Genomic DNA, 22,694 nt, shown 5'->3' on the forward strand with positions numbered 1-22,694 from the left:
GTTGTGTAGCAAAAACGGCCAACCTTAAGACCAAATACGAAGAAACACTTAAGTAACGTCAGACGTTGACACTGATCTTGTAGAGATGGGCCGTAAAGGTGTGGGTAGTAAGGAATGTGAGGACAGCCAGCGTGCCGAGTTTAAGTGTTCAGGTGCCCCTGGGACATAGGCAGTAGCTTTGGGATACAGCTGTATATTGGTGTGGCTCAGAAGCCGGGCCAGCCTAAGGGGGGCAGATGGCCTGTATGGGGAGAATTGGGTTCATGCACTGCTGCCCTGGGACTTGAGGGAGAAGAGGAAAGAATCTTGCCCAGAGGCTGTACAGGCTGGAGGCTGTCTGTGGGACTGACCCTCGGGGCCCCCAGGATGATCTGTGGTCTGCTGCCAGCCAGCAGCATGTAAATAAAGGTTCAGAGGGCAGGCCTCCCAGCACTGTGCCGGGGAGGTGTGAGAGGCTGCTGCCCGGGGTCTGTGGAAGTACAGAATTGGACAGACTGCAGTCTTGGCAGCAAAGAGACCTAGGACCTTTAATGGGATCGGAGGGAGTGCACAGCAAGGCCGGGAAGGGCCTACAGCCCATGCTCATTACTGAGATGCCCTCTGCGGCAGCGGCTGCCCACCCCCTGGCTGTGAGGGTGCACCCTGAGTGGAAGCTGCCAGTCAAGGCTGGTGGGGCTGGGTCTAGGGCAGCTGGGCCTAGGGCAGCTGGGCCAAAGGGCAGCGACTGCCGCTGAATGCCAAGGGGAGTGCTTTGTTCTGCCCCGGCCGGCTCCTTGGCCTGAGGAGGCTAGAGGGGGAAGGAAATTTATCTAGGTCACTGCTCAAAGGAGCAGTGGCCTTTGTCTGCACAAGGGATAGAAGAAAGAGAGTCTTATTCGCCATTCTGCCGCTAGACTGAATGGTGCCTATTCAAAACACCCACGTGCTGGGTCAGAGTCAGGGCAGTGCCAACCCCTCCTGCCCCTTCCTCCCAGCGCATCTGAACTGGCAGGTAGAGACCCAGGTCGGGTTAGAGCTGGCCTCTGGGCTGACCAGCAAGCAGCCTCCGGCAGAATATTCCTTTAGGGGAGCACACCAGAGGAAGGTCTGGGGAGGCCGCAGTCCTCATTGTCACAGGCCCAAACACTCCAGCATGTTCCAGAGGCTAAGGCTGGTTACCTTAACTTGCGGGGGACAGACACACAAGCCTGGCAGCCTGCCGACAGTAAGAAAAAAAAGAAAAAAAAAAAAAAAAGAGTATGGACTCCGAGCATTCCTGAACTGCCTGGAGCCAGCCTGTAAAGGGATGGCAGCCACCCCGTGAGCCTGCGCTGGCCTGGGGCTGGGGAGGGGAGGCCCTGGGCCCTCTCCGTGGGGCGGGGTGTGCACGCACGCACCCATGCTCCTGCACCACACCACCCCACACCCGGCCCCAGGTCACCTGCACCTCACAGCAGCCTGTGACTGAGGTGCTGGCTCCCAGTCTCTCCTGGAGGGACTGAAGCTCAGGTGCTGAAGACCCGGCTCAGGGTGGAACAGGCCCGCCATGCCCGGTCCCCGTGGCCGCCGTGTGCGACTGAAGTAGAACCCAACCTTGAGCTCCTGCTGTGTCAGTGGCTGGGCACCTGGTGAATTGTGCCTTGTTCATTTTAGCCAGTGAGGATTTACAGGGCGTTTACATTGCCATGAGAAGTTCTCCTGAACTGCACTCTGCTCCACTAAATTGCACATGGGAGAAGATGGATCGGTTTTGTCCTCAGAGGTGGGCTTATGTCAAAGACCCCTCTTGGTTCCAGATTTGGGGTTGGCATATCCTCTCCAGGAGCCCTTTAGCTCCCAGAGGAGCAGCTCACATAACCTCCCCCTTCTTTATAAAGGCCCCAGTTTTCTGATACTGGTTCCCTCCCTTCAAACCAGGGCCCACACCCTACCAGAAGAGAACACAGAGAATTAATTTCTAAAATTCATTTTGTTTTCTTTCAAATGAGGCTTCATTCCTGGCAAAAAAGGGCCAAGCTGAATACAAGTTCTGCCAAATAGAAGCGTTTCTGAGGGCAATCTTTTAAGTACAACTTTAAAAGGAGCCTGCAAGGAAATGGGCAGGTAGGTGGCTCTGTGGACGAAGCTTCAACAGCCCAGCTTCACTCCGGCCTTTCCAGCTAGGAGAATTACAGGGGGGAGAGGGAGCAAGGGCAGGGTAACTGCAAGATATTTATAGGGGAGGGAAAAAAAAGCTTCCTTTTAAAAGAAAACAAAAAGACAACCAAACCAGCACCCAGATCTGAAAGATCTATGTAAACCAGCAGGAGAAACGGACTTCACTGGTGGCACCCACAGCACCTAAGTCCTGGTCAGGAAGAGACCAAGCACGGTTGGTGGGTTCTGGAAGATGCACTGCTTGAAGAAAGGCCATCCCACCTTGTCCTTGCCATTGGCGCCTGCCTGCCCCAGCCTGCCCCAGCCAGAGCGCAGCCCTGCAGTGTGGTAGGGAAGTGTGTGGCTGACGGCCAGGGAGGGCTGCAGTCCTAGCAGGGAGCTACCAGCCTTCGTTTCCGGATACACGCCCAAATCCACTCCGGGGAGACCTGCTGAGCCTCAGGGTTCTTGTCCCCGCTACCCAGCACATGTGTGGCTGATGCCATGTCAAATTCCTGCACCAGGTCCCCATCGAATGCCACAAAGTAGCGTCTGAGACGGCTGAAGTCTGGCGTAGAGGGTGGCAGGTAGAGCCGCACGCCAGTGAAGATGTCCAGCAGCACCTGCAAACGCACAGGGGTCAGGGTGTGTCCCCACCCAGAGGAGTGCAGGCCAGAGAGGAAGGTCTGAGGGCAGAACAAGAGCCAGAGCTGGAGGGAGCCTAGTCGTCAGGACGCGACCGCAGAGAATTTACTGGAGAATAGGACCAGGCAGCAAAACCCCAGTCCCTTACCACTACAGAGGACACATGCCCCTCCCTGTCTAGAGGAAGAGTAGGAAGAGCAGGTGGGTCCCCACACTGGGGCCCTGGAGAAGGGAAATGTATGTCCAAGCTCCGTCCTGTGGGTCAGACTAGTGGCTCTTTGGCTCAGTAATGCTATGCTGGCTGGCAGAGCAGTCCACTGGTGCACAAGGAGCTAGGCTTGGGGGTGTCAGGAGCCCAGCTCTGCTGGGCATGGGTTCAGGGGCTTCAGGCAGGGAAATGATGGGAAAGGTTCCACACTTCTGCTGGGGACTGAGTTCAGGGCCCTGCCTGCCAAACTCTGATGCTTGCTTTCACTTGGGGAGTAGGGGAGGATTCATGTGGCTCCATCGCACCGTAGAGAGATCAAACGTTTGCCTATGTGCCCTTTAGGCCAGCAGCTCCCCCAGGGCTGAGCCTCCTTCCTGGATTCAGTAGGTGCTCAGAAGTGGTTTTCAAACCAATGATGGACAAGGGAGCATGAAAGGAGAAAGGCTTTTAAGGTAGGAGGACAATCACCAAGCCAGTGCCCCGTGCCCGCTCTTTGTGGGCTCCTGCTTTGGCCCAAAGCACAAACTCACACTGCTGCACTCCACCTAGACTGGGCTTTCTCCCCTTTAATGTAAATTGTGAACGGGACCAGCAGCCTGGTGGGTCCCTGCAGCCTCTCAGCTAGCCTGGGCTGTTCTAGCTCCTGCCTGCTGACATAGTTCTTCCTCTCTGCTCCTTGGCCGGCCACCTCTGCAAGGCAACAAGAGGGCGGAGGGTGGAGCAGTGTCCTGCAGGCCCTGCCCAGGCCAGGTGTGCAGCTGGAGCAGGCCAGGGGGGCTGGCCCTTAGCCCCCACCACACTTTCGCTCGGCTCTGAGTGCCCAAGTGGAGGAGGTTGGGATCACCAAGCCCTGGGCCAAACTGGTCCCCACCGCCTGCCCCACTGCCATACACCAGGATTCTTCTGCTCACCTTTGCTGGGCATGAAGCCTCATCGGGAGCCTTCCGCTTCTGCCCCACTTTCACAGGGGAAGGTTTGGCTATCAACTTGTGGCCTGCAGGGGGAGAGCTCAGGATGAGGCCGGGGGGAGGGCCAGGATCTGGCTCTGCCAGGAATGTGGGTGAGCGGGGAAAGGGGAGGCTGTAAGCTAGTAAGCCCTGTAGCTCAAGGGTGGCTTATCGCTGGGTCCGAGGGGTCTCTCCTAGGGGCCTGTTACTCAGGTGCAGAGCAGATGGAAGGGACCTAGAGAACGGCTTCTGGCCGACAGCCAGACACACCGAGGGAAAGCACTCCATGTCTGCTTTTGGGATAGAGTGAATCACATGCTCTCAGAGCTGGAACGTGAGACCGGGTCCCCCTCCTTTGAGCTCTGCCTTCAAGGCACACTCACCACCCCAGCCCAGTCCCTTCTCTTACCGCCTCTGTCATTGGGGCTACTCGGCCTCCCTCCCACCTTCTTGGCCTTGCTAGCCCCAGCAGGCCCCGAGACACCCCCGTTCTCTCCGCCGCTGCTGCTGCCCCCTGTGGTGGAGCTTCCCTCCTCTCCAGCCGCCACAGCGAAGTCCGCCTTCTCCTTGGACAGCTGGTACAGTTCCTGGGGAGGCAACGGAGAATATCAGGTGTTCCTGGCCACTGGTTTCGGAGGTGTGTCTCAGTCGCATGTGGCTGAGGAACAAAAATGGGAGGGACACAAATGGCCGGGAAAAGCACCTGACTTTCTTGGTGCTTTTCTAAACTTGGGCCATTTCTTGGGTAATCCATGCAAGTCACTGTTCTCTGTCCCCACCCAGTTCTCAGCAACAGAGACTACAGCCGGGGGCCAAGTCCTGAGCAAAAGGCTGAGAGCAACACGGCTCTCTCTTGGGAGGTGCTGTGGCCCCCTGGCCCTGCGACAGGCAGGTCTCCCTCCTTGCCCTCCCTCTGGACAGGAACACACACACACAGTGTAAGCTGGCACCTTGAGCTGGGGAAGGTTAGTGGCAGATTTCCAGTCCTTATCGTCACGGATCCGGGTACAACGAGGGAATCGGATGGAGATCCCATCGGCCGTGTGAGCCTCAGACCTGGAGAACTCAGCCCCCGTGATTTCCCACACAGCAGCTTTCTGTTGGGAGTTGTCGCTGGTTAGGAAGGAAAACCTCTCCCAACCAGCTAGAAGCAATACAGACTAGCTGAAACCCAAAAAGCCCTGGCTAACGGGGAGATAGGTTCTAATCCCACTATTGCTGCTGCTATATGACCAGAGGGAAGCTCCAGCTCTCCCCTGGGGCCCCAGCTTCTCTGTCAGCGCCTGGAAGGAACTGGGCCAGGTCACTTCTAGAGCAAACCGTTTCTGTGTGTCTAGTCTCATCTTCCCTCTACTAAGGATGATTCCTCACTGTTGACTGGCCCGTCCCTGGGCTGAACAGTCCAGAACCCCTCAGAGGCTGGACCGTCAGGTTGAGATGGTATTTCTGTGGCATTAAAGAATCTGCAAGTTCGTTCTGTGGGCTGGAGGGCCTCAGGTCACTGGGCTGGTACCTTTGGGTCTGGGACTATGAAGTCAGGATAGTAGATCTTGTTGATTTTCAGCCAGTTGGGTATTTTGCTGGGATCCTGGAAGAGAAAAGATGCTATCCTGGGCCATTCCCAAACCAAACCAAACCTAAACTTAACCCTCCCTGATCACGGGCTTGTGTGAAGAGGTGACTTCACAAAAAGCTGCCCCTCACCCCATGGGATCCTCCCTGCCCAGAGAGGGTGTGGCCTGGGGGCATGCAGGCCAGTCTCCACAAGGTGGGCCCTCCAAGCCTCTGAAGGCCTAGTACTTCTCCCACGGCCAAGCAGGAGCTCTCCTCTCTGTGGACACAGGTGAACAATCCCTGTTGTCCCCAAGCACAGCCAGTCTCAAGGATGAGGTCCAGTCCAGAGGCTTGGGCCAAGCAGCCTCCTTCCTTACCTTGCTGATCTTTACCATGTCCAGTTCCTTCTGCAGGCGGGCAAGGGTCGCATCATCATGGCCTCCTGAACACTTGGTGACCGTGCACCACTTCTGGCTACTTGGGTCATAGCAGCCCATGAGGAAGATGGACATCATGCCACCTGGGAGGGGGGATGAATTAAGCTGTGGATGGAGGGGCCACTGCTGCCAGCCCCATGTGCCCAGTGAGGGGCAGCCTGCCGGAGGGGAAAGGCCTGGGCCCTGCCATCAGAGCGCTGAGCTCACCTCCTGGATCTACCTCCTACCAGCTGGAGGAGTCTGACCTTTACGAGCCCATTTTCCTTTTCAGTAAATTGGGGATAATCACATACAACTTGTAAGGCTCTGGTAAGGAGTGAAAAAAAAAAAAAAACTGAACAGCGTCTGACACACAGTTGATTCCTCAAGCCCCAGCTTCCTTGCCATTTAGATTTGGGGATTTTCCCTGAGGAGAAAGTGGCCAGGCCCCAGGAACTAGCGGACCGTGAGCTTTTTGTGCCAGCCAGCATGGGGTATTCTTGCTGACCTCTGTCCGCCCGGGTCTGTTGCGCTCAGGGGTCCCTGCCTGTGGTGACATGAGGGTTGGGGCCCTCAATCGCAGAACAGTGGGAGTCCTGCCTGGACGTGCTGGCAGATGGAGCCAGTGAGAAGGCCAGCTACACTTTGAGTGGTGCCTTTCAAAGAGGCCATCCTGACCTTTGCTCCCTTGCCCATAGAAGGCCCCAAGGACCACCAGGTCCGCCATATCAGCCATGGCCCCCTCATTCAAATAGTCTTTCTTCACTTTCAGCCAGTGCCGCTTTCCAGGCTCATAGGTACCCTGAGGGAAGAAGAGTAGGACAGAGACCAAATTAGAATGGAAACTCCAGGAGGGGGGGGGGATTTTTCCTCTTCATTCTACCTGTTGGCTCTACCACAGTGCCCAGTTCACCCTGGGCAGGGGCCTGTTAGCTCCTGGGCCTGGGAAACACAAGTCCATCCTCTAGGTCCAGAACAGAGCTACTGGAGGCCCTGGCAAGGCCCCCCTGTGGCACCCAGCCCTGGCCACCTCAGACCGCCACCGCCCTCTGCTGGCTGGGGCTGGGGAGGCTGGGGGGAGAGCAAGCAGAGGGCAGAGCGCTCACCTTCACGTCCTTCAGCACCAGCCCTTCCAGCCCCTCTCGGATGACCCGGTTTATCATGTCGACCAAGTCTGAAGCTTTCTGAGGGCAACAGAGAGAAGCTGAGGTTGCTGTCAGAACAGAGGGCGCCGTGGCGGGGAGGTGGAGGTGGTTCCCTTTTGTACACTAGTCAAGTGTCCACTGCAAACACCCCGACTTGAGCAGGTCGAACAAAGGTCTTGCAAAGCAGGGGTCCTCCCAACCAGAACCCGGGTGCAGCTTTGAGACACAGGGAGCCCAGCTAGGTAGGATGTTTTAGGCCCCACCATCCTACGTGGAGACTGGGAGATAACCTAACACAGTGGCAGCCCCCAAAAGAAAAGGACTTCTTGTCCCAGCCACATCTTGACCAAGAGGCTCTGCCCTGCTTTCAAACCACTAGGCTGATATGTGGGGCGGGGACTTTGCTTACAGTGACTTGCTTCATTTCTGAGAACATGATCCGGTTGGGAATTTCCACCATGTTGTCATGAAGAAACTTCCGGCGCTCAGAGAGAGGCCTAAGGGGGATGAGAGAGCTGAGGTCAGGTCGGGACTCTCCACTCCCATTAGGAGTGCTGAGGAGAGAAGGCACAAGGACCACAGGCTGCTTCGTGACGGGCTTACCATCACGAAGGCTCAAAGCCCCCCACGCCTAACAGTTCTGTCTCTCGGGGCCTACAGGGCTCCCTCATGACAGAACCGACAGCTGTGAGCTGCGGTACGGAGCCACTTCATCCTTGCGCTTCCTAGTCTGTCATGGGCCATGGGAGAACTGGCCTCTAGCCTAGACAGTCTGGTCCCACATGACAAATGACTCCCTCTCTCATTTTTCACCCATGCAGCCCCCCGCCCCCAGGCTGGCTGGTCCTCAGGACCAACCAGTCTCTCCCACTTCCCACCCGCCATGCTCAGTGACGGGGCAGTGCAGGAGGGTGGGGGCAGGGACACTTGGCTACCTGAGCAAGGGGCCATACTGGTTTCTTGGGCCCAAGAATCTGATGCAGCGGAGTCAAGACCACTAGTTCTCTGTCAGATGGCCCCACCTACAGTCAGTCCCTCTAGTCTCCAGCGTCCTGGTGGCCTCTTCCAAAAGCAAAACCTGAGCTGAAAAGCACCCGCCTTATGCTCCCATGGGTGGTGTTTGTGGAGAAATAAACTGAAATCCTATAGCATTCATAGTCTTTTTCTTAACAGCCCACTTTGCCGTAGCAGAGAAACTTCTGTGGGGATCTGGGTTTCCTCTCTGACTTCAGCTCTGAGAGATATCTAGTCAGCAAACTGGGTCTCACAAGTGGGGAGCTGAGTGTGTGGCAAGTGTGTGACCTCTTGGCTCCTCCCCAACCCCCCCAACAAAGAGCCAAGTGTGTGACCTCTTGGCTCCCTTCCCCCAACCCCCCTTCCCCTCCCTCCTGTCTAATCTGAACCCCCACCTCCCAACTCAGGAACCAAAACCAGATCTCTCACCTATCCATCAAACTGACATCATTGAAGTAGATACAATCAAAAACAAAAAGGCAGACATTAGCATCCTGGAAGGCAGCTTTCTGTAAGGGAAAATGAGGTAGTAAGTACGAGAGCCAAAAATAAGAGGGCGTGAAGCAGTGGAGAGGACCAGTCCACTTCTGGAGAACCTCTGAAGCACTGGACAGTAAAGCCCTGTATGTGTTCTGAAGCCCCTGGGCCACAAGGGCACTTAGCAGATGGTTCTAAACAGAAACCGACCCAATTCTAAGTTCCTAATACTAGTTTCTTTTATGTAAAAAACAACACACCTAAACTTGGTGCTAAATTCGGAAACAGTTCAGAAACAAAGATAAGCCCAACCCTGAGTGAGGAACAGAGTCCCCCTCTGTCCAGACCAAGAGCGCACACAAATACTTGTACAGGTGCGCATACCTGCCCATTCCTGCACACCCGGCCCTGAGCCAGTACCTTGTGCACTCCAAGAGTCCCAAAGGGCAGCGGTTTGCCTGTCTTCGTGTCGATCAGGAGCACCTCGGAGTCCAAGATCATGCTGTGGCCCCCAGGGAAAGCCTGGGGGATGTAGTCCTTAAAGTGGGCCACCTAGGGGGACAGAAGAGTGACTTACTTGAGGGAAGAATGGGCAGCAGTGATCTAAAGCCAGGCCAGAACGCAAGAGCCAGGCCCCAGAAGGAACACAGAACACCAACACGTGGAAGCCAAACTCAGGTCCAGAACAGACCTAGGCCTTACCCACCACTGAGACGACAGTTCGAGAGAGTGTTCGAGACCCAGGAAGAGGTCGGCCTGGGCTGAGCCACTCTGGGCCATGATGGAAAGTTTGGAGGAAAAAGGAAGAAACAGGGAGTTGGGTATGTGGAGGAGGAGGTAGGGGCAGACACCTGTGGAAGGGAGGCAGCAGTTCAAGCAGCAGGCACCTGTGGGGAGAACAGGTGAGTTATGACAAGATGGATGGAAAGGAGGCAATGAACCCTCTTAGGAGCAACAAGGAAACAGAAGGGTCTTCTCCAGGGTGGGAGCTTGGGACCCGCAGCCATCTTCAGAACAGTACGAAAGGACGTTTGCAATCAGAGTTTTTCCTGATACAGGCAGATCCCTAGTCTCTGAGAGTTCCAGACAGGGAGTAGTCCCACTGTGACGGAGGGTGGCCCCTGCCACATGATACCAGCAGTGAGGTCCGGAGAGCACACTTGCTACCTATGGGGCTTGGAGTGGGGAGAGAGGAGGCCTGTATAACTGTCCCCCAAGCACAGGAGAGACAAGGGACAACTGGTAAGAGAGAGTCAGGAAAGGTCTAGAACTCTGAAAGCTGGGCCCAAACCTCTTCCAGGTAGCAGAGGTGCCCACTGAGCAGCAACCCAGGAGAGTTCCTGGACAAGGTTACTGGGCCCCACCAAGCCGGTGAGTCTGCACTAATCTCCCTGGGGAGGCCAATGCTTAGCCCTCCTCTGCATATCTGAAATGAATGGCCCAATGCCCGGTGCTCCAGCAGGGAGGCAGGGGTGAGGGAAGCACGCGAGCCACCCAACACATCTCCTCCACCCCCAGGGCTCTGAAAAATGGAGTCTGTCCTGGGAGAGAAGGCATAGCAAGCACAGAGAGTCCCCTCTACTCAAAGGCTACTGGGGCCAGATATCCCAGCAGCTTTTCCCTGAGGAGTGCCCCAAAGCTCACAGAAACCCTGGCTGCTGAGGACTCAGGGGCAAGGTTCTTAAAGCCCCTTAATAAAGGACAGGAGTCTGTGCTCTCAGATGTCCCCACTGGATTGTGTTTACATCACAATGTAAGCTTCTGGCGGGGGAGGAGGGCAAGTACTTTTGTCCATTTTTTTTTACTGCTGTACATCCACTATCAAGAATAGCACCTAGCGCAGACTAAGCACTCAGTAAAGGCTTATCAAATTCATGAAGGACAGCCCAATAGCTTCTTTGTCCCTAACCTGTAATTTCACTCGTGGAGCACACAGGACATGGAAACGCAGAAGACAAGCACTGCAAGTCACTTGCCAGGTGAGCTCATGGTCCCAGCATCAATGTGGGCAAGGGGAATGTCACCGTCCCCTGGGGCTCTGTGCTAACCCAAGTGTGGGATCTTCGGGTGTCCCCACTGAGCAGCCCTTCATTGCAAGACTCCAAAAATACATACATTCATTCAACAAATACAAAAGAAACTCTACTGCATACCAGAGCTGAAAGGACTACAGAACCACAGCCTCGAGGTTCTTAGGGGAAGGGAGGGAGATGGTCCCAGCAGAGGAAGGGACCTGTACCTTGTGAGGCAGCACAGGCTTAAGGCTGCGGCTGAAGTAGCTGAAGTGATCCCCGTTCTTATGCACCTGGACTCGTTCCCCATCGTACTTGATCTCGGAAAACATGCCGTTAGGACACTTCTTCATCGCATGCTCGATGGACTTGCAGGCCTCGGCCTTGGGAGGGGGAAGGGGAAAGAAAAGCCTGGAGACTTATAGGTGTTCTTCACTGGGGGCTGCTTGGGCATGACAGCCCCAGAGTCCAGGTCCCAAGGCCTGCTGACCACAGGATACCCTCCAGGCAGACTGCTCAAGAGCTGGGGGAAATGTACAAGGCTAGGCAGTGCTTATTTGGACTATAAGCATCACTGCAGCTAAAACAGGAGCTGGGCTTTTGGGGACTACAAATAAATAAAATTCCACTGAAACAGTATTTCATTTTTTTTTTCTCAGTAATTCAGGATCTTGCAGGGCCTTGGCTTCCTATTAAACACAGCAGTAGGGATGCCTGGGTGGCTCAGTGGTTGAGTGTCTGCCTTTGGCTCAGGGTCCTGGGATCGAATCCCACATCGGGCTCCCTAAGAGGAGCCAGCTTCTCCCTCTGCCTGTGTCTCTGCCTCTGTCTCTCATGAATAAATAAATAAAATCTTAAAAAAAAATCCCCCAAAACAGCAGTGACCTCAGCACAGGAGATATGTAGAGGGGAAGATAAAGAGAGGTAGGCGACAGAGAGGCTGGCATGGTAGCAGTGGTCAGAGAGCCCCAGGACAGGCCACAAGAGTGCCTCTGCACATACCAGTGCCATCCAGACTCAACCTAACCACTACCATCCTGGGGGTGTCTGTATGTGTCAGATCATCTTATGTGATAGACACAGTTTTCATTTTATGGATGAGAAAACCAGTTTGAAGAGCATTAGAAGTCCTCACTTCAAGTTATACAGCAAGTGAGGGGCAGGAATGATGCTAGGCCCAACTCCAAAGCCTGTGTAGTTTATCACGAAACTATCTAACCTATACACTCTTTGAATAAATGGCAGGTTGTACAACAGACTCCAAGAAGAATTCGTATGAAAGTCAGAAAGATCACTACTGTGATCTGAGTCCTGTCCCTGGGATGCAGAGCTCACTACTTTGGTGCTGGCCGTGCCACATTCCGGGAGAGAGAAAACACTTCCCCATCCCAAACACAGAACCCTAACCAAAGGCTGTAGTCTATATTGTAGACTACATGTCACAAGACAGGCTCATGAAAGGCACTGCACCCCAATGGAGCAACCCCAAGGCTCTCACTAGGCATGGCATTTGGGGAGGGTCCCACTGCCCAGAAAAACCAATGTAGATAGGAAATCCTACTTCTCATGAAATGAGCAGAGGCTCAAGATGATCTTGAGCAGATGCTCAACCACTGAGCCACCCAGGGCTCCCATGTTATACCAAGTCAGACCTGGTCTTCATTCCTTAGGCTTGTTTCCAGAAGAAAGAGGTCAAGTCACTGTGTCACAGGAAGCCTGGCTCTGCCACTATAACTGTCAGAGCTACTCTGGGGTAGGTCACAGAACTTTAGGAGTTAATGTATCCACCTATCTTTAGGAAAGATGACTGAAAAAGGATTCTAACTAGATGCTTCAGATGGTTTCATACATAATTCACGCAAGGAAATGAAAAACCAAGAAAGGCTAGGTAATTCATTCCAGATTCTACAGCTTGCTGGCGGCAGAGCTGGGCCTCAAGTTCAGACATTTCTACCAGACCACAGTCTTCTCCTTCACCTTTATACACCCATTGAGATATACCCTTTTGCATCTCCATTGTGCCTGACCCAAACTCCTCCGACATTCATACCCTCCCAGATCTCACAGGGAAGGTTAGAACATCTGGACAAAGTAGGGCCAGAGCAGCATCCTTACCAGCATGGGCTGCACTGGCGTCATCAAGGAAGCCTGGACACTCAGAGCTCGTCTCTGGCCTGGCTCCTTCTCCACCTCCTGCTCGTTGCGGAGGACCCGCTCGACCACATCCTGCAGGTTGCGTGAGGCTTTGAAGGCTTCATAGGCATTGGGGTCAAGGGCATCTAACCTGCCGGGGCAGACAGGAGCAAAAAAAAAAAAACAAAAACCATTGCCTTTGACCTTATTGCTTTAGCTAGCTAGCAGTCAGTTCTTGCAGAGAGGAAGGATTCCAATATAGGGAGAAAGCTTACGTTCTACTGTTTAAAGCCTTCTGCAGGATAAAATGTTCTTGGAAAACTCAATGATTTTGAGATCCTGGGTCAACATGGATACTGCCTTAAGCAAAGAGGGAGCTAGAGTGGGCAAGTAACTCATACTCTATTTATTGAACATTTCTATGCTTTCAATTCTAATAACTATGTGAGAAGGGTATTCTGACATTTCATATAAGAAAATGGAGACTGAGCTAGGTCAAGTGATGGGCCCCGAAGGAAGGAGTAAGGTGGAACCAGGACTTGAATCCAGATCAGGACTTAAAACTCCTGACACCAGCTGGCAACACAGGAAGCCAGCAGCTAAGGCTGTCAGAGGGATTGGTACTTACACGTGTTTTGCACCCGAGTTCATCTTCAGATCGTGTTTGATCAATCTGATGATGCACTTAAGGTCATTGGCTGTACACCTAGGGGGAAGGCACATTCCACTTGGTCTTTGGAGAGCTCTGGACCCCTAAACCTTCCTTTCCTGGTGATTCTATCACCCCAAGCCCATCCTCACTGGGCAGCTCTCCCACCTGGAGGCGATGTCCTGCAGGGCCTGTTGCTGCTCATCCTCCTTGGTGAGCTTGGAGAGCTGAAGGAGGAATTTGTCCACTTCCTGGATGGTAAGAAGGCTCTTGGCAGCTGGGGGGAAAGATCTGCTCTGCTCAAAGAAGACTCTGATTGTCTCTGACACGTCGCCCTGTCTCCAAAAACCAAAATTGTTGCAACCCCAGAATGGCCGAGTGTTTCCCCCAAGCCTTCAGGACTAACAGTGAACATCACTCATGTCCCCAACTCACACATATTAATCTCACTTCTTGGACAATCTATCCCACCCACAGTTTCTGAAAGAGCACCTCTACCCACCACAAGATCTGGCCACCTGCCTTGGCCGAGAGGTGATATAAGGACTAATCCAGGACTGAGCCAATTTGATTCTTGTTAGAATTTTTTTTAAGCTTTTTAAAAAATTTTTATTTATTTACTAATGAGAGATACAGAGAGAGAGGCAGAGACACAGGCAGAGAGAGAAGCAGGCTCCATGCAGGGAGCCTGACGTGGGACTCAATCCCGGGTCTCCAGGATCACGCCCTGGGCCAAAGGCAGGCACCAAACCAATGAGCCACCCAGGTGTCCCTGATTCCTGTTAGAATTTGAACTAAGCGGGGGGCACCTGCATGGCTCAGTCAGTTAAGTGTCTGACTCTTGATTTTGGCTCAAGTCATGATCTCAGGATTGTGAGATTGAGCCCTCTTGGGCTCATGTGCTGGGTGTGGAACCTGCTTAAGATTCTCTCTCCCTCTGCCCCTCCCCTACTGCCCTCCTCTCTCTCTCGAAAAATATTTAAAAAAATAATGAATTTGAACTAAGAAACAAATATGGTCATCAGATAAGGGGGGGTGGCTTGGATAAAACCTTCCATGATGCCAAAACTGGAGTCACGAATAAACAAAGCTGAATGTTATACCAAGTTTTTTTTTTTTTTTTTTTTTAAATTTTGAAAAGATTTTATTTTTTATTCATGAGAGACACACAGTGAGATGCAGAGACACAGGCAGAGGGAGAAGCAGGCTCCATGCAGGGAGCCTGATGCGGGATTCGATCCCGGGACCCTGAGACCCCAGGACCATGTCCTGGGCCAAAGGCAGATACTCAAGCACTGAGCCACCCAGGGCTCCCATGTTATACCAAGTTATACTGAAAAAAAGCAAAAAAAAAAAAAAAAGTAGGGTCCTGAACAGGAACCCAAGGAGAGACCATGGGAGATCTCAAATCCTGTCCTTCGAAATCTAGGCCCCTTGGGGCTCTGTGGCAGTATGACTGCAATCCTCAGAATCTTGTGAAACTAACGGCTGTAGCCTCACATTGAGCTCTCATAAAGGAAGCTTGCTCAAATGGGTTTCAGTTTCCTGAAACAGTATGTGCCCCAACGAGAAAAAAGAGGCTGCAGGTGCCTGGCTTGGCAGAGCCCCACCTGGAACGCTGCCCACCCTCCCTTTCCTCTGACCTGCTCTAGGTCCCGTGCCATATCATCTGGGTTGCAGTTAAAAATGCGGCTGAAAAGCTTCACAATCTGCTTATCATTCAAGTTGTAAACACTCTTAATAACACCCGGCAGCAGCAGCTTCACTGTTAGGTACACGTCACCGTGGAAACCATCTGGAGACAGAAGAATCGAAGCCTTCTTGAGAAATGGAGCTTAAACAAATACATACATAAACTCAAGGACTGAAAGAGAGGTCTACATTGCTGTCTGCGCTACCACGATACAAGATACCCTGCGTGTTTTGTTACAGTAGTAGAGACCACAGCATCTGGTGGCTGGTGGCTCACGTGGCTACCTCCCCTGGATGAACTCCCAGAGGGCATGGCTACACTTTCAGTTCAGTGTCGCCAGCGATGAGCACATTACAGATGCTCAATGATGATTTGTTAGATGAATAAAAGAACTGGAAGACTACTCCAGCTGTGCATGTGGGTCACAAAAACCTGATCAAACATGCAGGGTAGTGAACTTTCCTCTTGGTCAAATGCAATACATTCTCCTGGCCTCCAGGGGATCAAATAAAGGCAGAAGAAGAAGGATACCAATATGCTCTGAGCAGAACTGGCTGTATTCTTTGTGGGGCCCAATAAGAAGTAAAAGGCAAGAGTTCTCTGTTCAAAATTATTATGAATTTCAAGGGGTGCCTGGCTGGTTCAGTCGGTAGAGCATACAACTCTTGATCTTGAGGTTGTAAATTTGAGCCCCAAGTTGGGTATAGACATTACTTAAAAATAAAAAATCTTAAGAGAGAAAGAGAGAGACTTTAAAGGCAGTATTAACAGAGGATTAAACCACGCATGGGGCCCTGTGCAAAGGTATGGTTCACATGCCCATGAAACCAGCCATGGCTCTAAGCTCTTCAGAGGAAAACCCATCCAGTTCTAGATCCCACCTCCTGCTGAACCTTTCCGAAGAAAGTCCTGGATGATCTGGGTCTTCGTGTTGTAGCTAGGATTCTCAGCCACCATGGCACACAGCTTCCGAAACTCACGTAGCAGACAATCCTTGTGCTTGGGATCACATCTGCTTGAGGACAAACTTGCCTTAGGGGTAGGGCTTGAGCGGGCTTCCCCAGAGTTGTTGGGCTTGGCTGTTGGAGAAAGAAACATCAGGGATGATTCATTTGCCTTGCTGAGAAGGAAGAAAGGGAAACTAATAACTCTGCTGGCGCTCCAAATGGAGCTCCACTTCATTGCCCCAAATCACCCTATGGGGTGGATACCATGACACCCATCTTACAGGTAATGAAACAGGCTCACACTTGCGCAGAGGCTCAGCTGCTGTGCGTTTCTTTATAGAAGTGCCGCATAGAACAAGTAGCCTTTGTGCAGAGGGTGGGCCTTAGAGCAATGGTAAAGCTGACCGAAAAAGTGCAGAAGAGAATGGAAGAGAAACCAAGGGACAGGTTCATCAGTGGTAAACTGTCACTATCGTAGACTTGGGGCTGGAAGAAGCCTTAAAGATGACCTGGTTCAATCTCTTCTTACTGCTGAGAAGCCCAAGACCCGAGAGAAGGCATCCCAAGGCTTTTGGTGCTCTCTCCCACTCACCACTTCTTAGTGCCAAAATAAAAGGGGGTCAATGAGTAAGACTTTCCTCCAGACACCCCAAAATACTGTACAACTCCTGAGTGATTCTCTCTTACCTCCTTTACAAAGCACATTTCATTCTGCAAGCTTGCAGCAGAACCATTAGCAAGCAGGCTGCTGATGTAAGCTTCCTCTTGCCTGGGGTCTGTAAATTATAAATCCATCCTCATCTCTGACCTAGGGTCTAAAGATGATTTTAGGGAACAAAATCTCCAAAGTGTTGGTGCTTGGCAGATTGTAAGACTTTAGAACACCCCATTTCTCTCAGCTCCTCCCAAATTTCCCTCCCTAGGACCTGGGCCCTTCCAGGAACATGCTGTCCTTATTGCCACCGGGACTCTTCTGTATTTCTGGTTTTGGCCTACCACCAAAGAAAAAACAAACCTCAGGGTTACTGATTTTGCCATCTTTTCTCCAGTAGTTCTCATGCAAATACTGTAGGGTAAAGGAGGCAGGTGTTACCATTCCCCCTTCACAGATGAGGCCACAGAGGCTCCGAGGTAAAGCAACTTGCTCCCCTGAGCAAGCTGTCCCATGGCAGCCCTGGGACCAAGACCCAGGTCTCCCAACGTCAAGTCTACGTTTCTTTCACTTGCTTAAAGCTCCTTCCCCGAACAACTTCTGAGTTCATGTGTTCTGCTCTACTTTCTTTACCTGAGTTGGTCACAAGAATGTCTCCCAATAAGAGGCAACAAGGTGCAAGGTAAAAGAGCACAGGTGTTGGGAGTTAAAGAGACCTCAATATCAATACTAACTCCATAATGAACTGGACATCAGCTCTCTCACTCATAAAATGGGGCTCGCGAAAGTACTTCCTAAGGTTAACTGAAGAACAAACAAGTAACTACAGAGGTAAAAGTCCCGAACCCAATGCTCCCTATTATGTAAGGCCATGCAGGACATTGACCATACTTTCATCTCTGCTTTGGGCAAGTTTAGGGATGCAATTTCTCAAAATTCCTTCATTACTAAAACACAAGGAAGTTATAGGGTAGGTTATAATCATTTCCATCTGACCCAGGTGACTACTTCAAGGGGAAAAAGTCTTGAAAACACATCTTTTTTGTTGCACTAAAGATTAACGTATACAAAGAAATGCTATACCAGGGGAATGTTGAAAATTAGCCATTACCTGCCTCTTTGCTCAGACGGAAGCAAATTATGAATGAGGATAGATAGCACAGAATTTTCACTCTTGGCCAGAATCCCAAATAGGATTCCAAATTAAAAGGACCATAACAGCTAAAGTAGCTCAAATCTCTCACCTGAAAAACCAGAAAATTTCCGGGGATTGGTATTGGTGACAAATGAGGCACCTTTCACTGGAGAGGTCACCTGGCCAGTGGCTGTCAGCTTAGCCTGGACGACAGCTTTCTTCTTTGGTGTTCCTGTTGCCTTAGAAGACAGATCTGTAGGACCCCCAAAAGAGGGAAAATGTTTCAGTGAAAGATCCCTGAGAAAAACTTCCCAAGAATTTAACAACTGCTCTTACAGCCTTCCCAGATGAGTTATTACCGTGACATCACTCCAAGGTTGGCTGCGGACTGCTGACCTTTTTGAGTGGAGTCAGTGGGTGAGAGTCCTGGGGCGAGGAGCTCTTTACTTCTATTAGTAATTTATATTTTCATCGGCACTCTCCACCTCTTAACCCATATAGAATGACCTCCGGATTTGGGAAAAATCAGAACACATCTCCACAGATAAAACCTGGGGTCCTCAGCTCCATGGAATTAGCCCCAATTTATAGATGAATAAGAAAGTACAATGAAGATGGAGAACAGCAAGTATTAGGATGGCCCATGCAGGGAAAGTCCCTGTTGCTGAGTCTTCTGAGCTGTGTGAGTTTGATTCTACCTTGTTTTTCGATTAATCAAGAAGTAACACAGGCTGAGGCAGATGGCCAAGTCAGGGCAGGGCAGGGCAGGGCAGGATGGGGAGCTTGAGAAAAAAAAGTATACTCAAAGTAGCTTTCTCTCCTGGACATCTTCTCTCAAAGAACAGTGATAGATAGTTGCCCATTTTTATTTTTTTGCCCATTTTTAGGGCCACTGCCAGAGTCCTCCAAAGTGACCTTCTAGAACTATACTTAATTGAAGATACAAAAATTACTTTAAAGATGAGCACATGGAAGGTCATAAATGACTAACTGGATTTGGAAGTATCAGTATAAGATTTCTAAAAATACACACACGTGAATCTGTACATATGAATGCATACATATATATATAACTGTGTATGTGTAAGCATGTGTTTTGTGTGTAAACATGCATATATTTTCTATTTCTGCCTGCTGAAAGGTCTTAAAAGCAAAGACACCTGGGATGCCTGGGTGGCTCAGAGGTTGAGCATCTGCCTACAACTCAGGTTGTGATCCTGGGGTCCTGGGATTGAGCCCCATATCGGGCTCCCCGCAGGGAGCCTGCTTCTCCCTCTGCCTATGTGTCTGCCTCTCTCTGTCTCTCATGAATGAATAAATAAAAACTCAAAAAACAAAAAAAAAAAAAGAAAGGCATAAACACCTCATGGCAACAAGGAAAGAGCATCTAGATTTTGGTCTCTAAAGCCATTCCCCACTAATTGGAACCAGGATTCTTTAGACAAATGGCTGATTCCAGAGTGGTGGTAGGTAGGATACATACAAGGTAAGCCTAAGAAGGGTGCCTGGCTGGCTCAGTCGGTGGAGCATGCAACTCTTGATCTCAAGAGTTGTGAGTTTGAGACACACACTGGGTTATAGAGCTTACTTAAAAACAAAATCTTAAAATAATAATAATGTAAGCCTAAGCACATGCTGCAATGCTAGAAAGTAAGGAAGTCCTTAAAAACATTAAAACAAGGAAAAAAAAGAGGCAGCATCCAGGACACAGAAACCAGAGCAAAGGGGCTTCCCCAAGTGGCCAAATATAGGACAGTCAAGTATAGAATTATAAAATACAGTAAATTAAAAATCACCAGGAAAAAGTAATCTGTAAGTCCACAGGATAAAATCAAAAGATAAGAGGGGGTGATGGTAGGTACTCTATTCTTCAAAAATATCAATGTCAAAAAAAAAAAAAAAATCAATGTCATAAAAGAAAGATTATGGAAATGTTCCGGATTAAAGGAAGCCACAGAGACAACAAAATGCAATACCTGAATCTTAGAGTGGGATTCTACTGTGGAGGGAGAAAAAGCTATAAGCTATACAAGATAACATTTGACCAATGGACAAAACTGGAATACAAATGGTGCATTACAGTACTACATAAAGGATCAATTTACTGGAGTTGATTGCTGTATTATGGTCATGTGAGAGAATACTCCCTTTTTTTTTTTAAGTTTTTATTTATTTATTCATGAGAGACACAGAGAGAGAGAGAGAGAGAGAGAGAGAGGCAGAGACACAGGCAGAGGGAGAAGCAGGCTCCATGCAGGGAGCCCGATGTGGGACTCGATCCCGGGACTTGAGGATCACGCCCCGGGCTGAAGGCAAACGCTCAACCACTGAGCCATCCAGGGATCCCGAATACTCCCATTTTTAAGATACACACACTGAAGTATTGAAAGGCAAAGGCCATAAAATGGTTCAGGAAGAAAAGTCAAGCTGTGATCAGGTGGAAAGAACAACAGTGCACATAAGAACACAACTGATAACGCTTAGAGAACAAAATGTTAACAACAGGTGTGTCAGGGGAGAAGGAATATGTACTTTCTTTTTTCTTTTTTTATTCTCACAACTCTTCTGTAAATTTGAAATTCCAAAAAAAAAAAAAAAAAAGTGGGAAGGAAGAAAAAAATGGGACTCTCCTCTCCTCTTTTTTTCCCCTCACCCACCTGCAATGTGCTGGCTTATCTGTTCCTTCTCATTATCTTCCAGCTCTTCCCAGCCTTCCAGCTCTGTGAGGTCCTCAATTTTTTTTGTGGTGGCCCGGGCCCGCTCCAATTTCTCAAACATGCATTTAACGTGATACCACTCTTTCATATCACCCCCGGACTCTGAGAAGGGATTGGGCACCACTTTGCCAATCCGGCATACACCTTTCACAATCTTTTCTTTGCATTTTTTGCAGCCAGCCGTGCCACGCTTGGCATAGTCCACACAGAACCGTTGCTCAGCCATCTCACAGGGCCCACTGCAGAGTCCCACATGCGACCCTGGCAAAAAAACAAGGCAGGTGGCACGTGGTCTTAGACTGCCTTCCTGGAATGACAGAACAGGCTTTCTTCTCTGGAGGAGGCAGGACCCATGAAGCAGACCTCTTTCTGACCAATGGCTGAACTGTCTTATGTCAGGCCAGTGATGTGGCTCTCGGAACAGGCACAATTCTTTTCGCCTGAGTGCGCGGAAGGTTGGTGGGAAGAGGATCTTGAAAGCCAAAGTCATACAGCTGTGTGAGAGGCAGAAAAAGTGAGATATAAATGAGGAGCCAGGCTTCCACTTTCTCCTAAGCCCAAAGCCTTAATACATCCCATGCTGACCAACCAAACATTTCCCAAAGTATTAAAGATTTATTGCCTATAAGATGAAGAAGAGTTCCAGGACAGGAAAATTCAGTTTGCAGAAGGGTGTTCAAAACTTAACGCACGCATGTACATCTAACAAATCACAACCAAGAGAATCAAATCCAAATAACATGAAAGCTTTTCTCAGGCCATCAGCGATACCAATACTTATAGTGGATGATGACTCTTACGTATTACAGGATCCTGAAGTTTCTTTTTAGTCATCATCAAAGCAAAACAAAAAAAAATTACATGATGCTCATAAAGTTTTTTTTTTTTTAAGATTTATTTATTTATTCATCCATTCTGAGAGAGAGAGGCAGAGACACAGGCAGAGGGAGAAGCAGGCTCCATGCAGGGAGCCCGACGTGGGACTCGATCCCAGGTCTCCAGGATCACGCCCTGGGCCAAAGGCGGAACCAAACCGCTGAGCCACCGGGGCTGCCCTCATGAAGTTTTTAATGTGAAGTATAACATACAGGCCATTCTCAGAAAATAAAATGAGGTCACCCTATAGACTTGTGATGTAATCAGATGACCTATTTTGAGAGGCAATTAAATGGAGCCTAGAACCAGCCTGCCTGGGTTCCTATCTTCGCTCCTTAGCTGTGTGACCTCTCCCAATTCCCTGCAGCGCTAGGGCGCGGACAACAGACTCCCCAGCTTGTCCTTCCCAGCGCGGGAGCTCTTACCCCGCTCAGGAAAGCGGAGGCTCCCTCCCGCTGTGCGCTCAGCCTGCTCTGCTCGGAGCGCGGTGTAGGAGGCAGGAGGCAGGGGAACCCATAAATCACCCCAAACGGAGGCGGGGGTTACGCTCACATGGTGTCCTCCCGCCTTTCTAGATTCCTATGTTCTAAAGCATCTCGTTGTTCTCATTTTAAATACGCTGGGAATCCTGTGCAGCCCGCGCAGGCTTCGCGGTGAGACCGTGAGACCGCGGCGGGTCTGCGAGGACCAGCAGGCTTGAGGTCCCGCAGCGCAGCAGAAGGGGCCCCCGGCGCTCAGCACCCCCGGGCCTCCACCCGGTGCTCCGGAGGCCCCGGGCCCCGCCCCGCCCCGCCCCCGCCCCGCGCCAGCCCCGCAGCCCCGCGCCTCCTGCGGGGGCCCAGTTCCCGCGGGGGCCTCCCGACGCCCCGGGGCGTGTGCAGGGCGCGCCGGCCAGCGCGGCCCGGAGGCGGTGCGGGCGCGGGGGCACCGGAAGCCTCCCGCCCGCCCCGCCGCGCACCGGCCTCGGCGCAGCCGCCGTGCAGACCTGGCCCGGCCCTGGGAGCCCTCCCACCCGCGGAGCCGCGGGCTCCCGGGGGGCCGCCACGTCACGGAGGGTGTGCCCCGGGGCTCGGCGGGCGGGGGAGGAGCCGAGGGGGCCGGCTCCGGCCCGCCGCCCGGCCCCGCCGCGCCCGCCCCTCACCTGCCTTCCCGGCTCCGGCGCACCCCGCAGGCCTCGGACCCGGCGCCCCGGGCCGCGCGCCGCCACGACGGTTGGAGCGCCTGTCTCTTTAAATCCGGGTCCTCGAGCCGGCCGCAGCGCGCAGGCGCAGAGGGCGGAGCCCGCGCCGCTCCAGGCGTCCCCGCCCCCCGCCTGCCACGTGGGCGGCGGTCAGGTGAGGCTCCGGGCGCGGCGCGGCG

The 22,694-nt window shown here is 51.7% G+C and overlaps 2 protein-coding genes across 8 annotated transcripts in view; one reads left to right on the top strand and one right to left on the bottom strand.

Moving 5' to 3' along the window:
- Positions 1–6,250, top strand: part of RFFL (ring finger and FYVE like domain containing E3 ubiquitin protein ligase) — a 78,868-nt gene extending 72,618 nt beyond the window's left edge. Inside the window, exons 7-8 of one of the 2 annotated variants that reach the window (XR_005364662.1) lie at positions 1,968–2,961; positions 3,311–6,250. Coding sequence is in view for 1 of the 2 variants with exons in the window: in XM_038548125.1 (XP_038404053.1) it covers positions 1,968–1,999 (32 nt within the window). In the remaining variant the exon portion in view is untranslated. Of the gene's footprint in view, positions 1–1,967 lie in introns of both variants that reach the window. The other variant, XM_038548125.1, reaches the window with a different exon arrangement.
- Positions 1,930–22,625, bottom strand: LIG3 (DNA ligase 3). 6 transcript variants are annotated; one of them, XM_038548111.1, is made up of 20 exons: positions 22,477–22,625; positions 20,400–20,953; positions 17,852–17,995; positions 15,890–16,087; positions 14,959–15,110; positions 13,484–13,650; positions 13,295–13,372; positions 12,649–12,817; positions 10,761–10,916; positions 8,942–9,073; positions 8,474–8,553; positions 7,440–7,527; positions 6,992–7,069; positions 6,564–6,687; positions 5,847–5,989; positions 5,429–5,503; positions 4,866–5,012; positions 4,325–4,502; positions 3,880–3,962; positions 1,930–2,738 (listed from the first exon to the last, which is right to left on the bottom strand). In XM_038548111.1, exons 2-20 carry the CDS (start codon positions 20,947–20,949, stop codon positions 2,505–2,507), a joined length of 2,976 nt encoding a protein of 991 aa, XP_038404039.1. In that variant the 5' UTR covers positions 20,950–20,953; positions 22,477–22,625; the 3' UTR covers positions 1,930–2,504. The 6 variants fall into 6 exon arrangements, with proteins under 6 accessions (XP_038404039.1, XP_038404042.1, XP_038404041.1 ...); XM_038548114.1 differs by having other exon boundaries at positions 22,481–22,573; XM_038548113.1 differs by lacking the exon at positions 22,477–22,625 and adding an exon at positions 21,888–22,068.
- Between the last annotated feature and the right edge of the window lie 69 nt (positions 22,626–22,694).

This window comes from Canis lupus, chromosome 9 (assembly GCF_011100685.1).
Source record: "Canis lupus familiaris isolate Mischka breed German Shepherd chromosome 9, alternate assembly UU_Cfam_GSD_1.0, whole genome shotgun sequence".
Classification (NCBI taxonomy): Eukaryota; Metazoa; Chordata; class Mammalia; order Carnivora; family Canidae; genus Canis; species Canis lupus.

Bases quoted from the DNA above. Each gene is read 5' to 3' on its own strand.
- LIG3 (XM_038548111.1), bottom strand. From the start codon at position 20,949: ATGACTTTGGCTTTCAAGATCCTCTTCCCACCAACCTTCCGCGCACTC. The intron at 16,088-17,851 runs GTGAGAGATTTG...TTTCTCCAACAG, and splicing joins GAAATTTTCTGGTTTTTCAG to CCAAGCCCAACAACTCTGGG. The intron at 6,688-6,991 runs GTGAGCGCTCTG...TTCTTCCCTCAG, and splicing joins TGGTGCTGAAGGACGTGAAG to GGTACCTATGAGCCTGGAAA.